This window comes from Drosophila grimshawi, unplaced genomic scaffold, assembly GCF_018153295.1.
Source record: "Drosophila grimshawi isolate 15287-2541.00 unplaced genomic scaffold, ASM1815329v1 contig_44, whole genome shotgun sequence".
Lineage (NCBI taxonomy): Eukaryota > Metazoa > Arthropoda > Insecta > Diptera > Drosophilidae > Drosophila > Drosophila grimshawi.
In genome coordinates, this window is record NW_025063240.1 from 13,237,709 (window position 1) to 13,251,388 (window position 13,680).

Here is a 13,680-nt window from a genome sequence, read left to right on the forward strand (position 1 = left end):
AACTTTTAATGTACAAAACGTGTTCAACATTAAACAATAACGAATGGCTTTCTTTGCCGAAGAAAACATACCCTTGCATAACGGAGGTCGACTGCTCACATCTAAATTTGTAAGAAAATCACCCAATCGAATTTCATCTGTCTCACTTATTAACTAATGATAAATAAAACACTCTTCTTTATTTATAGCATAAAGCATATAGCACACGATTGGACCACAAATCCAGTTACAAATACTTAAGCACTTTACCAATAACGGTGTTTTTTCCTATTTCAGGCTGCTGTCTAGAATAGCATGTGCACGCACCTATGGGACAAATTAGGTTTATGCACAGGCTAAATTACCCTCACGAAAAAATACAGCATACTTATAGGGACTCTATCGAACGGCATTTCCTTTTCTTTTCCTTTTTAATGGGGGCATCTAAGAACCATTCAACAAATGAGAAAAACACTTCGTTTAATGTTTTAAATTGTATTATTTATTGTTTTATCATCGTTTTGATTAATTTCACATATTTTTTGAATATTTTTATATTTGTACGCTCCATATGCCTTAAGTCAAATTAGTCTAAGCTAAGCTTTCTACATCTCCAAATTTCTTACTTCAACACATTAGACTTTTGCCAGCCAGCATTTGTTGGGTTTTGCTGTGAACCAAAAGCTGTTTGATATATAATATTTGTGCGCCACCTATTGCTAAATTTTTTGTAAACTACTCCCTAGGTCTCATTTGTATGGCGTTTAGACAAACTTGGCGGTTATGCCTTGGCCAAAAGGTGGCTCTGCATTCGTTTCCAAATAGTAAAACGAGGTGGCGCTAGCAAAAATATTTGATTACAATTTGAATTTTAGCTCTAACATATTTAGCATACCTGTGCGTCACCTGCTCGCCCATATAAACTACATGGTCATCATTCATATTGGCAACGGACACGGACATTCCCTTCGAGCAGCTGCTTTTGCTTTTGATCGCCCTCCAACCGCAGCCAATAGCCGGAAAATTCTTTGGCATTCCAATGGACTCCGCATAGAAGAGCACAGCGCGATTGTGACTGCAACTATCTACAAGATCGAGATGAGATTGAGATCAGTTACGACTGAGCTTAGCTGCAGCACTTACAAGCCTCGAGAATGAGCTTACTGGCCACCAGCAGATCCACCTCCTCACAGCCCGGCTGCGGTGCGTGGCCAAAGTTGGCATAGAAATCGACAGTTCCACGAGGTGTTAGATCGCCAAAGAGCGGATAATCCGTGTGGATGACATCCACAAAGCGAGCAGCATTCGGCAGCAATCCATCCCCGGAGCGGGGCGTAAAGAGAGGCAACGCTGGATCCAAACCCGTCACCCGACCCAAACTCCCATTAAAGTAGTTTCCAATGCGACCAGCGATGTGCGCGCCAAGACTATGGCCAATGATATGGACCGCCTCGTGTGAGACGTTGTGCCGGGAGAGAAACTGCTCGAGCTCCTTGGCAAGCACCATAGCGACCGTGGCCACAGCACGACGAGAACTAGCATAATCCAAATTGGCAGCTGGCGACCAGTCAGCAATCATAATATTCTCAAAGCCCTGCGCCATGTAAGCTAGATATAAATCAAATGGGATTGGAGATTACACAGAAAAACAACTGGAAGTGAACTGCCTTACCATTTCGTAGCGGCATTATGGAGTTGTGACTGCGAGAGCCGAGAAATCCGTGCACAATTAGTTTGACGGAGTCCACACTTGTCAACTGATCCACTTGCTCCAGGACCATGTCCTCTTGCATGCCCTGATAAAAGATACTGCTCTGTTTGCTGAGTGCAGTCAGACTGAGTGCGTGCAGTTCCCAAATTTGGCAGAAGAGGATGGGCAGCCAGCAGTAGAGCACCATTTTGGCCATTTTGCGAGAGGCGATTGAGCCAAACTGCGACTGAGACTCGGCCTAAATAGTGCAACGATTGCATTTTGCATATTGCATGTTGCATGCTGCGACAAGTGCGTTTTGATAATCGATCGATTAGTCGATTAGTCGTTTAGATCGTCTCAACTGACGCACAACTGGAAAGCGGGCACGAATATCAATGCACAGGAAAACTTTTAACATTCAAAGTCAAGAGAACGATTTGTTCAAGATTTCAAGTATAACACTCTTGATCCGTGTAAATCAAATACTGTCGAGTCATTAAACAGAATTTGAAAAGCATAAAAATCATTGCCCTTACAGACCGGATTTATTAATAGATTTTTAATCTGCAGATTTTAAACTGCAGTGGGAAAAAAGACACTCATATCTTTTTCAAATGTAAAGTGATTAATTTCAAAGTTTTTTCTGAGTGTAGCGCAAAGAGCATCTTTATTAACTAAGGTATTAGATAATTTTCCATAAATACACAGTGCTGAGCAGAAGTACGCGTACATGCAATACGATTCGGAAGGAGATATTAAAAGCTAGAGTTAAACTGCAAAGCGAGCTCACATCGAAGAGGCTTACACAAGCACACATATATTTGTAGGCAATATTTATATACATATACGTATGTATGTGAATATGGTTAATTTTTGAGCGCATTATAGTTGCTTCCCTGACTTATGGCAGTTGGTGGACAAGGCGAGGTAAGTTCGCGCTTAGCGTTTGGCCTCGTCCTGCGCCAATGGACGTATGAGCATTTTGACAGCACGTAACGAGTAATCCTTGCCCTGGAACGTGTCCCAATAGATGCCCGTCTCACCGGCTGTCTCGGGACTGTTCTTGTGATAGGCGCCCATCAGGTTGCTAGTGCCGCACGAGTTGAACCAGCCGCCGCCCTTGTGCCGCTGCGCACAGTTGCACTCCACGCAGCCATCGTTATCGTTATCGAACGTGCTGAACTTTGAGCCAGCGTGATACGAGAGAGAATCACCAGCCGAGTGCTCCAAATCTGACTGGAAGTTGCCCAGCAAGCTAAGCGCGTACAGTTCCTTCTCCCCGCTTATAAGAAACGAGTCGTATCCAGCGATGGCCACGTTACCGTCGAAGTCCTGCAGCCAAATGCGCAGTTCGTGCAACGAGGATGTTGTCAACGCATGCAACTTGTCCAGCCCAATAAAGAAGTCCCCGGCCAGATTGCCGAAGCCCTCCTTGTACTCCAGCCAGCTGCGCTCGAAGCTGATGTCATCCGCGGAGCGATTCATGATCACCGTCCAGCCATCATCCTCGCAGGGCACATAGAAGGGCTCGCTCTCCTCTGTCAGCTGCAGCTTCAGAATGCCCTTGACTGCCAAATAGGATTGCTGGCAGCTAGTTGCACGCTCCTGGAAAGCGGATGAGGAACCAGGACCCCCTTGCTGCGGCAGGGGCCTACTACTGAGACTGGCGAGGCGACGTCTGATGTTGCTGTTAGAAAGAATTGAGTAACATTTTCAAAAAACTTGCAGAGAAAGAAAAAAAAAAATCATCTCTGAGCCCACAAAGTTAGATCTCTGATAATATAAAGTATATGAATACTATAAATTTAAACTTTTCATATTAACCCTTGGAAACTAAAATGTCTACCATGGAATGCAAGTTTCTCATGTCCTCTTAAGTCACTCAACTCTCACTAGTTAAACGACTTCCTTCTTCACTCACTCGGTATTCTGCACCAGTCTGCCCACACTCCCTTGTGTTTCGCGCACATTGTGGGCGAGAGAGTACAAGAAGGTGGCTAAGGATTCCAGTCGACTGGAGACATCAGTTTGACTGCCATTGGAGGTTGTGCTTAGATTGGATTGATCGGACTGAACATTGAAAAGTGCGGCCGTATTCTGGGCCACCACATCCTGTGGCTCCGCCGCACGCTCCCGCCGTGACAAATCTATGGATTAGAACAAACAATTAATTGGCGGTTTCATCTTATCATTTAGCGGAAACAAAATCAACAAGCAAGATCCACAACAATCAAACGACAAACGACTTCAATTACTGAAATTAAGTACCCAACAATTTATCGCGGTTCTTTTGCTTGGTTTTCATCTGTCGGGCCCAACGTGATCCCAAATGTTTGTCTGTTTCACCTTTCAGTTCATCCAAAGTGTTTCGAGACAGTCGCTGGATGTGCTCGAAGCTGTCCAAGCGATGCTGGAAATTCAGCTGTTGCGCCCTCAGAGATTCCATTCGACCCGTTATACTATCCAGCAGCTGATCAATTCTGCAAAAGGTTGAATTTAATTTGACAGAACATAAATAATGACAATCAATCTAACAAAGAGAGGAAAATCTATTTGAAGAACTTTTAGCATGATATCATCGTTGTTTATCGGATTATTAACTCAATATTACGTGAACTTTTCAGTCAAGATATGAATTCAAATATAAGTTATTATTTTGAAAAATATTCAAAACCGCCCCAAGTCCAAATGTCTTCTACTCATTCAACTATATGTTCCAGCAACGTAATTATATTTTTATTTACTTGAATGCGATTATAATTAAGTATGCGTTAAATTTGAATTCGCATTGTTTTTTGAACCCGTTTCCATATACCCTATACCATTTGCTGTTTAATAAACAAAAGCAATAATTTATTCGGAAACGACAGCAGCCAAAAATAAAAAAATAGCAGCCAAATTCATAAACAAACACAAAAAATGTGCGAAATGTTTGCCAATAGACAGAAGTATATAAATGAGACAGAAACAGACTGAACATAAATTGCCTGTTGTGTATGTTTGAGGTACTAAAAAATTATTGGGCGTTACTTGGCAGCTAATTACGAATTTTCTTGTCTGTTGCTCATCTTCAGGTAAGCATAATGATAAAACCAACCAGAAACGTTGTTTTTTTCAACATATTTTACCGGTTTTTCCATAGTACTTTGCGATGCGTGCAAAACCTGTTCGGCAATATTGTACATATGTATAAGAGTCCCAAAAATGCCAAAAGTTTCATTGTCGACTTTTCAATTTCGATTTTTAAGGTCTTTCCACTCACTTCTTATCGATGACTTCCAGACGATGACGCTGGTCCTCATCCAAGGTCGCCAAGATGCCGACGCGATCGTGTAAATTGTTGATCAATTCTTTCACCTCCGAGTGCTGTGTGGCCGCTAAGCTTGGCGTGGCGCTAACACCATTTGTATGCTGCAAAATTGAGAAGTATTACTAATGAAAGCATTGAACTTGATTGAATTTGACCAGCGGCAGTTCAAACAGAAAAAATAAGTGTTCGCTCGTGCCATTATAATTAACATATTAACTCGCAAGGTACTCGAATAACTCATCCGTATACTTAACGCACTCGGAAGTTGCTGCGCGTATGTGCTCGCCAGCGGGATGGCTGCTGGGTTCGGTTGGGAGAGAGGGAGATGTCTCTTGTGGGGGTCTCTTGCAGAGCTGTGGCCATGTGAATCACACAGGTGAGCGCCAAGAACAGGCGCAATGAAGGTGTGCCCATTGTGCAAACACAACTACCGCTTCAAAAACAAATACGAAACACACTCGACTCTCGAAGATCACACGTCAACAGAGACCGAGTTCTTCAACACTTTCCGAAAGATGCGACCGTTCAACGCGAGATTCAGAAAGAGACTGAGCAAATACGAAGCAACGCTGCGTGGAAGACACTTGACGAGCGAGCTTTGCGAGATATAAACAACGAGAGAGAGAGAGGAAGAGTGACGCTGTCAATCTTACATATACAATTTATATTTCTCTCACTCGCTCTCTCTCTCTCTCTCTCTCTCTCTCTCTCTCTGTCTTAAGGTTATAAGTTCAGTCTTCTCTTTTTTGATTGATACTATGTCTCGTCTCGTAAAAAATTCCCCGGCTTTCAGTGGTTCGATGTTGTCAATAACCCAGAGCCAAAAGTGATAAGCAAATATCTCTATAAGTGGAAATCTTATTACTCACTATTATATATATACTAATATATATATTATATATATATTATTATTTTTATTCAAAGCCACAATTTTATAAGGAACCTGATTACTCAGCTGTTGTGACTTATTCAGAATGACAATCAGCTTGCCATAAATGTTTGTCTATTCAAGTACCTACAAGTTTTTTATTGCCATTCCACAGCAGTTCACACTGCATGACAACGATGTAAATTATTCACTTGCTTACTCGAAACCTGCCTCAACAGTTGCGTCACATACTACTGATCTACATACATCTACGTACAACTACGGACTACTACCTGGTTGTCTTTCCCTTGGGCCATAACTTACTCGTGTTTGAAACGACTTCATTTCTGACTACTCTCTTGTGCAGCTCAATTGTGTGTCTTGAATTATAATTCACTTAAGAGAGATATATGACACACTAGAAATATTGCTCAGTTACGCTTACATATTTCTAAATATATTTCCGAATTGTTGTTGTTCCATATATCCGGCAAGATCAATGATCAACGTATTTTGTAAGTGTATTTAATCTGCGGCTCTTCAAATACAAGTGTTCTCTCTTCGCTTTGATTATATATAATTAATATTACCATATTGATATTTAGTTTGTGCTGAATGTGGGTTACCTTTTGGATGATACTGCCTTGGCTCAAACCATTTTTAGTTGTAGTTACAAATTACCCACACAAATTGTTGCTGTCTGTTACGGGTTTCTGAAGGTTTTCGTCGGTCATCGTGCTGTGGAAACCTTTTGCATCTTTTGAGCTCTGCCAGCTGTGCGGAGTCGTGCGGAGATGCAGCACTTCAGATAGGCACTTTAGTATAAAGCCGAGGAATCTCAGGCTTTGACTGCAGATTGTCATATCTCCCCTCTCTCTCTCGCTTTCTCCCTCTTTTCCCGCTTCAACATGCAGTTGAATGAATGGCAAATCGATGACGTAAACCCAAAAGAAGCAAAAAATACATAAAAATAACTTTGAGACTGTCATGTCTCGGGGCTATTAGACTAACAACAAAAATAATTATGTCATTTGCATAAGTACCGCCATGTGCAGTAAATAAAGAGAAGAATATATATGTAAGATATTTTATGAAAGATATTTTATGAAAGATATTTTATACTCAGTCAAAGAAGCACTTCAGTGAAAGAAGCACTTCAATTGCCAGGCCAAATCTGATGGGTTAATTATAAAGTATGACAACTATTTTATTTCTTGATATCAACAATTATTTGTTTTTATTGTTATTTATGTGTTTTTATGAAAAATTCATCAATTTGTCTGCGGCTGGCAGCCTTGAATTCCAAACTGTGCCAACGGACAGCAGCTGTATATATATATAATCCGTATATATCTATTAAAATTAAAGAATAAAGTAGTCCAATGGCACAGCTGCTCAGTGGATATACGAATGAAACGTGCATTTTCTATTTGGATTTTGTTTGGTTTTCTTGCATTTTATTTAATATTAAATTATTGTACATGTTGAACTTATTCAAATTGTATTTAGTTGCCATTCATTATTCAATTGTTATTAAATCATAAACATTCAGTTTTTGGGTTCTTTTACTCATCTTTTCTTTTCCGCTTTTTCGCTACTTAGAAATCAACTACAGATATTTACAAAAAATTTCGGCTTAAGATAATCTCATTATATCGCCAATCCCCCACTCCCTTTTGCATAGGCGTGGCAGGGGGCAGTGCGAGGTGAGTTTAACCCGTTTGCCTTTTGAACTATACAAAAATGCTTACAGTGTTAACATAAAAACTACACGCTTCTACAACATTCTGCCGAGAGAATTTAAATATATATTTGTATTTATAATTTCTATCGACTTTTTGCTTACGTCTTGTGTGTTAATAGATTTATATTTATATATTTGTAATTTTTTTGTTTTGTTTTTAACAAAGGTACGTTAAATATTTACGACAAATTCAATGCATTAAAAATAATTTAGTTATTCTTCTTGCTCTTTCCACTTGTTTCGAGTTTCGAGTTTGGAGTTTCGAGATTCTTTTTTTTTTTTTTTTTTGGTTTTCTTTTTACCTTTCGTTCCTGCGGGTTCACAGCGGGAACCCTGACCGCTTAGCTACTATTGAATACAACTAGAGACACGTTCAGCTAAAAACATTCTTAGAGTATTACCATTTTTGGGATTACTTTAGTTTAATATAGTTTAGCTTAATGCTTTTAAAGTTATTCTTCGTTCGAATTTGTGTGGTGCAATGAAAACAAGTTTTACATACATTAAGGTAGCAGTAAATACATTCATACAGACGTAAACACATACATATACATATAACTGATGCTCTTCCAGAACTCAATACTCAACACAAAAATCATCATATGCTGATTGATCATTGCTCGATTGATCAATCAAGATCAAATTAGTTGCTAAACGAAAGTAGCTCGCATCATTCTTTTGTTTTTCTTTCGATTCGTTCGATTTGTTCATTGGCTCATTGGCTTATAAACTATGGACGTAACCTTGGGATGGGAAAAGTGCGAAAAGTGAATTGCAATTTTGCTCGTTACAGTTTCAACTTCATCATCATCAACATCATCATCATCATCAGCATGTTCTGCTTCTGCTTCTGCTTCTTCTTGTTCTTGTTCTGTGTGTTTCCTGTTCGTGTTTACTTGAAAATGTTACTAAGTTTTTACTCAGTGTGAGCTCTCGTATAAATCAAAACAAAGTACAAACAATACGAAATGTTTATACGAGCAAGTGCTGAGAATTTTTGTTTGCAATTTCTTTGCATATCTTTTTTAAGTGCGTGCAATTTATTGATTTTGGCTTCTATCCGTTTTTGCTAGCAAATAATTCTAAACAATTTCGTTTTGGCTCTGTTTGTTCTAAATGTGCTTAAATTTCGTGTTGTGGCTGTTTCTTCATTGTTTACTGCGTTTTCTTTGGTGTATTTTTAATATATTCGTTTGTTTAAATTGTTTTCAACTGCATATTCTCGCCTTAGGTTTTGCATACTTTTTTCATAAATCACAGAAAAAGTTTTCTCATTAAATTGTTTTTACTTTTTTTTTTTTTGTTATTTAGTTTAATGCTTTCATTTTCATTTAAATATTCAAGTTCACTTTTATTTCTACTATAAAATATAATGTTGTTATTTTGGTTGTTTTTTTTTTCTTGCGTTTTTAAAAACGTCGAACGCATCGAACAGTGACTGCAAAAAGTTAATGCACACGCCTGCCTGCCAGTGTTGATAAGCCACTGCAGTGCTTGGAGCGAGTCTGTGTATTTTTATAAATATTTTTTAGAATATTCATTTATTTGACACTGTCTTATATATTCATTGAAATTTATTCTAAACTCGATTAGTTTATGTTCTTCATTGATATCATTTTCTTCTTTTGGTTTTCATCATAAAAGTTTATGGCCGATGTATTGCCTCAATTTTTGCACAAGTTTTGCATTGATTTAAGTAATTAATTTTGTAACATATTTTGTTCTAAGTTTATTTAGTTGCTTTCACTTCCATACGACGCCAATATATAGTTTTGATTCGTTTACTTTGTTTTAAAACCATTTGAAGTGTCTTTGATTTCAGTTTGCACATTTTGTTCATTTTGTTCTCTCCTAGAACTCCTACTTCTCTCGAGTTGTGTCCTCTCATCTTTAGTGTTGCGTAACGTTTCATAAAACATGGAAATGGATTGATTGGATTTCATTTGACTACGACTCTATGTAAAATACTTGGTTAGGTTATTTTTAATGTTTAGTTTTAGTTGTTTGACTATTATTTATTTAGAATTTATTTGCTGCTGTTGCTAAAACTTTCTTACTACTTTTCAATTCTAATTTAATTGTTTAACTATTCGTTTCAAATTGCATCAAAAATTGTTGTTATTGTATTGGTATGAACTATTCTTTAAGTCTCTGGGTAGAGTTACCTCTCACGCCCCTCCCCGGGTGGTTCCTTTTCTGTCTTCTTGAGTAACAACTTCAGCAGCTTTCGGTGATTGAAATTATTCTTACATACTCTGTTAGAAATTTGTTCGATTTCAAATAGTTGAGAGATTCGACAAAATCAACATTGAAATCATAAAACAGCTAAAAGCAAAAAAAATAAATAAAAATCATACGGAAATAAAAAACAAATGAAAATTATATGGTATAAATGATTTAAGTTTATTTGCTTTTTATTGTTTGCTTTATACATAAATTCAGTTATTATTTGTATTTTAATTAATAATAATTAAACATGTATCACTTAAACAGCGCGGCAAAGTTTTTCTTTTTCTTTTTTTTTTCAAAACAAGTTTTGAAAATAATAATATTGTAAATAAATGAAAAAATAATCAAAAGCTAGCCGTCGGCGTGCCGACGATTGAATACCCTTGCAGACATATTCAACAAATATATCCAAATGATTTATAGTTGTTCAAAGCAAGAAATAAACATATGCATAAATATTTAATAGGATCTGATAATGCTTCCGCCGTCAATTGTTTACATAAGTATTTCTAGACAGCATTTAAATACCCTATATTTATGCTGGGAACTTTGAACTTGTCTTATGCGCAGATTGATCAAACTACTTAAGCGTACAATTTATAATTTGAGAAAATACGAAAGAGAATCAATTTGAGTTTGGTTAAATGTTTACTTTTGGAGAATCTTATTATTATTATAATATTCCCTAGTCAGTAGGTTCAATCCCTGGTTCATATTGATGAAAAATAAAGTTGGTTGGACACTCTGGTTTTCAATACACAAACAGACAGCACGCAATAACACAAAAATAGAACTTAAATTAGAAAAAGGAAAAAATACTTGCACAAAAACTTTTCACATACACTCAGAAATTATTGCAAACTGTTTGATTTTAGCTTAAAGCCTAAATTTATATGTATTTTTCTTAAAAATATATATATATATATATATATGTATATAGAAAAAGTCTGTGCTTCGGTTTCGAACGAAATTTGACTAAACTGAGTATCCTTAATGACAAGGCTCTAAAGAAGACGATGACGTTGAATATAGCTATATATATATATATATATATATATATATATAGCCTAGGTAACTAATCACTAACTAATATGCCCAGGCACGAGTTTGACTGAAATGCTGCTGCTGCTGCTGCTTCTGCCGTACTTTCCCCCTGTTGCCCTCCCTTCTTCCAAAATCCTAATTTGAAATCGAACTAAGTTCTTTACAGAATATTCAATTTCCTTCACTCATTCATTATGGCTGCGAATTTCTTTTAGTTGGTTGTTGCTTTTGCTTTTGCAGAGTTATGTTGTGGTATGTGTTATAGTTTGCTGGATTGTTGCTGGGATGGGCTGATTTTGTGTAGATTGGGTGTCTTGGGTCTAACAATAGAAACGTACGCCATCCACTGAGAGAACCTGCTTTAATTTTCATTTATTCTGTCGATTCGGCTCTTGATACAGCTGCACACCTTCCACCGTGAAAATTGAGGTTTCTGTGAATTGAAAAACGTATATTAGCATTTAATTATCATTATTATTATCATTATTGCGATGAGTGCACATTGCAACATTTTAACATTTTAATTAAAAACTTAAAATTATGACAACATTTTTGTTCAAGCCATAATTTAATTTACTACCAGCCAAGTCTGACAATTAAAATGCAATGCAAATTATATTTTGTAATGGCTTCCAACCACCAGCACCCTTGCATCCTCACCCACTCAACCACAAAGCTCGCACGCTTCAAGTGCACCGTTTTTTTTTTTGTTTTTGGCTCTGGCTCTGGCTGTACATTGACCTTTTCCGGCTGTTTCATGCGGTTTTTCCCTCCATAATAAATGACGCGCATTAGTTGCATTTTAATTGATTTTAAGTTCAGCGGAAAAGCGATAGATGTACAGATATAGACAAATAGGGAGCGGGAGCAGCGCAAATGATGAACAAACAAGAGCAGCAAATAACAGCTGACAGAGAGAGAGAGAGAGAGAGAGAGGGAGGCGCAACACATCCTAGGGTCTGCACCCTTAATGAGTCAACCTGTGAGCTCTAATTTCAATTTTGACCAAAATTAGCATATTTGCAAGTTTGTAAATAGTCCAAAACTGGATGTGTATACAAATCACCGTTAATCACATTTTAAGCTGACCAGCCATTAAATGGACATCATTTGGGGGCTTTGCTGCTGGCTCTAGGGGCAGGGTTGGTGGCAGCAATCATTACGTTTCATTCATTACGTGCCAGTTGCACAATAGCAGCAGCCTCAGGGGTCCTTTTGTGAACGATGCAATGAATGCACTTGGCAAATTGCAAAGTTCGATGCGGTTCGGTTCGGTTTTTGCAACAGTTTTTGCCGACTTTGCATCGAATGCTTCTTTTGGCTTAAATGCTCTCCATTTACAATTGCAAATCGCCAGCAGACATTCCTAAGTCTAATTAATGCAGCACAGCAAGATGCTTAAATCTGATTTGAACTGTGCACTTAATCAGGTGATTTGTGAGTGCCGCACTTTAAATAATGGCTGATGATAAGCTCGTAAAAATATTCAGCTGGAGAATGGACCATATAAAACACAGATAAGCAATATATTTCAACTTTTATCACTTGCTCTGCCAGAGTCTAACTTTAATGCTTACAAAATATGAATTTGGTGTTATCTAAAAAGATTTATAGCTGAATAAATGAAAGTTGATGACTCTAGAATTGTGTGGATTGTGTTTAAGAAGTTGTCATATTATTTTTACTGCCCAGAGTATCTGCCATGAGCTAAAAAAAACTATTCTCATTGCTTTTATCTTTGTCTCTTTTTGCTAACTGATAACCAAAAGAAAGAATAAAATTCTAAAATTCTATTTGCTGCTCTCTGCTCACCTTAGTCATTAATTTGTTCGTTTATATTTTTGTGTGCGGCTTGGGAGAAATGAACTAGTTGCGCAGTTGTTGCGCCTGGCAACTTGCGACGACTTGTTGCAACAAACTTTTTCGCCCGGTCCGGGCAAGGAAAAAACTTTAATTACTGTTAACTGGTGAGGCAATGCAAACATTAGTCAAACAGACAACAGACAACAGGCAACTGGCTGCGTTGCCAAGTTTGTCGCCAAACTTAAATGAGTTGTTTCAATTGTTGTTCTTTAATTGGAGGCATATCCTTGTGAGCGAAGGACAAACATTTCGCATAGTTGCAAATTTAATTGGTTTTGTTTTATGTTGGCCAGACAGACAATGCGGCAGACATTGCATACATTTACCAAGTTTATAAATGTTTAATTTTCATATGCGTGTTTGTTGTGTGTGTGTTTGTGTGTGTGTGTGTGTGTGTACTTACCGTCTGGCAATTCGTAGAGTTTCTTTGGCAATTGCGCAAAGTAGGCATGATGCAGTGCATCATCGGCGCCGATGCGCTGCTCGGGATTTAGTTGCAGGAACGCGTTCGCTATCGTTTCGCCCTCGATGATGTCGTACAGCCGTGGAAAATTGTGACCCAGTTTGCGTGGTCGATAAAAACCTGCCCGAAACGTATTTGCCAAAATTAGTTGCACAGTTGCACAAAATTTAAACAGACAGACCAAAATGCAGCTGGCTGACTGGACAAAATTACTCACCCAACTTGTGTGGTTTGTAGCCAGGGAAATGTGTGCAGCCCGGCCACGTATCCTCGGTGGGCGTGCCGAGCAATTTGAATATCTTATCCAGCTGATCGTACGTATCACGTATGCCCGGGAATGTCGGCATACCGGTCACCATTTCAACAAATATACAACCCACTCCCCACATGTCCAGGGACGTTGAGTACTCCGTGCTGCCCAGCAGGACATCTATGTAAATGGTAAATGGTAAATGGAATGAGACGGTTGCTTCGTTAGGTAAATGCA

General features: G+C 38.1%; 3 protein-coding genes across 6 annotated transcripts in view; all 3 read right to left on the reverse strand.

Moving 5' to 3' along the window:
• Positions 1-504: 504 nt before the first annotated feature.
• On the reverse strand, positions 505-1,901 carry LOC6558240 (pancreatic lipase-related protein 2). Of its 2 annotated transcripts, none has more exons than XM_001984340.3 (4): positions 1,652-1,901; positions 1,123-1,587; positions 875-1,064; positions 505-819 (listed from the first exon to the last, which is right to left on the reverse strand). In XM_001984340.3, the coding sequence occupies exons 1-4, from the start codon at positions 1,884-1,886 to the stop codon at positions 744-746; spliced, it is 966 nt and encodes a 321-aa protein (XP_001984376.2). In that variant the 5' UTR covers positions 1,887-1,901; the 3' UTR covers positions 505-743. The 2 variants fall into 2 exon arrangements, with proteins under 2 accessions (XP_001984376.2, XP_032595818.1); XM_032739927.2 differs by having other exon boundaries at positions 506-819; positions 1,144-1,587; positions 1,652-1,850.
• Positions 1,902-2,309: 408 nt separating this feature from the next.
• Positions 2,310-5,534, reverse strand: LOC6558314 (angiopoietin-related protein 7). Of its 2 annotated transcripts, none has more exons than XM_032742879.2 (5): positions 5,241-5,534; positions 4,935-5,083; positions 3,941-4,152; positions 3,594-3,819; positions 2,310-3,359 (listed from the first exon to the last, which is right to left on the reverse strand). In XM_032742879.2, exons 1-5 carry the CDS (start codon positions 5,394-5,396, stop codon positions 2,612-2,614), a joined length of 1,491 nt encoding a protein of 496 aa, XP_032598770.1. In that variant the 5' UTR covers positions 5,397-5,534; the 3' UTR covers positions 2,310-2,611. The 2 variants fall into 2 exon arrangements, with proteins under 2 accessions (XP_032598770.1, XP_001984375.1); XM_001984339.3 differs by having other exon boundaries at positions 4,019-4,152; positions 5,241-5,532.
• Positions 5,535-10,669: 5,135 nt separating this feature from the next.
• Positions 10,670-13,680, reverse strand: part of LOC6557916 (cyclin-dependent kinase 14) — a 70,593-nt gene continuing 67,582 nt past the window's right edge. Inside the window, exons 9-11 of one of the 2 annotated variants that reach the window (XM_001984338.3) lie at positions 13,411-13,623; positions 13,134-13,313; positions 10,670-11,300 (exon numbers count right to left, since the gene is read on the reverse strand). In XM_001984338.3, coding sequence (XP_001984374.2) covers positions 11,236-11,300; positions 13,134-13,313; positions 13,411-13,623 — 458 coding nt within the window. In that variant the 3' untranslated portion in view covers positions 10,670-11,235. The remainder of the gene's footprint in view (positions 11,301-13,133; positions 13,314-13,410; positions 13,624-13,680) is intronic. The other variant, XM_032737947.2, reaches the window with a different exon arrangement.

What these genes read in the sequence shown, in the direction of transcription:
- LOC6558240 (XM_001984340.3), bottom strand. Translation starts at nt 1,886, where the DNA reads ATGGCCAAAATGGTGCTCTACTGCTGGCTGCCCATCCTCTTCTGCCAA. An exon ending in TAAGCTCATTCTCGAGGCTT is followed by an intron (nt 1,065 to 1,122) that starts GTAAGTGCTGCA and finishes TCGATCTTGTAG; the next exon opens with ATAGTTGCAGTCACAATCGC. An exon ending in GGCGAGCAGGTGACGCACAG is followed by an intron (nt 820 to 874) that starts GTATGCTAAATA and finishes TATTTTTGCTAG; the next exon opens with CGCCACCTCGTTTTACTATT.
- LOC6558314 (XM_032742879.2), bottom strand. Translation starts at nt 5,396, where the DNA reads ATGGGCACACCTTCATTGCGCCTGTTCTTGGCGCTCACCTGTGTGATT. An exon ending in GAACCGCGATAAATTGTTGG is followed by an intron (nt 3,820 to 3,940) that starts GTACTTAATTTC and finishes TCTAATCCATAG; the next exon opens with ATTTGTCACGGCGGGAGCGT. An exon ending in AGACTGGTGCAGAATACCGA is followed by an intron (nt 3,360 to 3,593) that starts GTGAGTGAAGAA and finishes TCTTTCTAACAG; the next exon opens with CAACATCAGACGTCGCCTCG.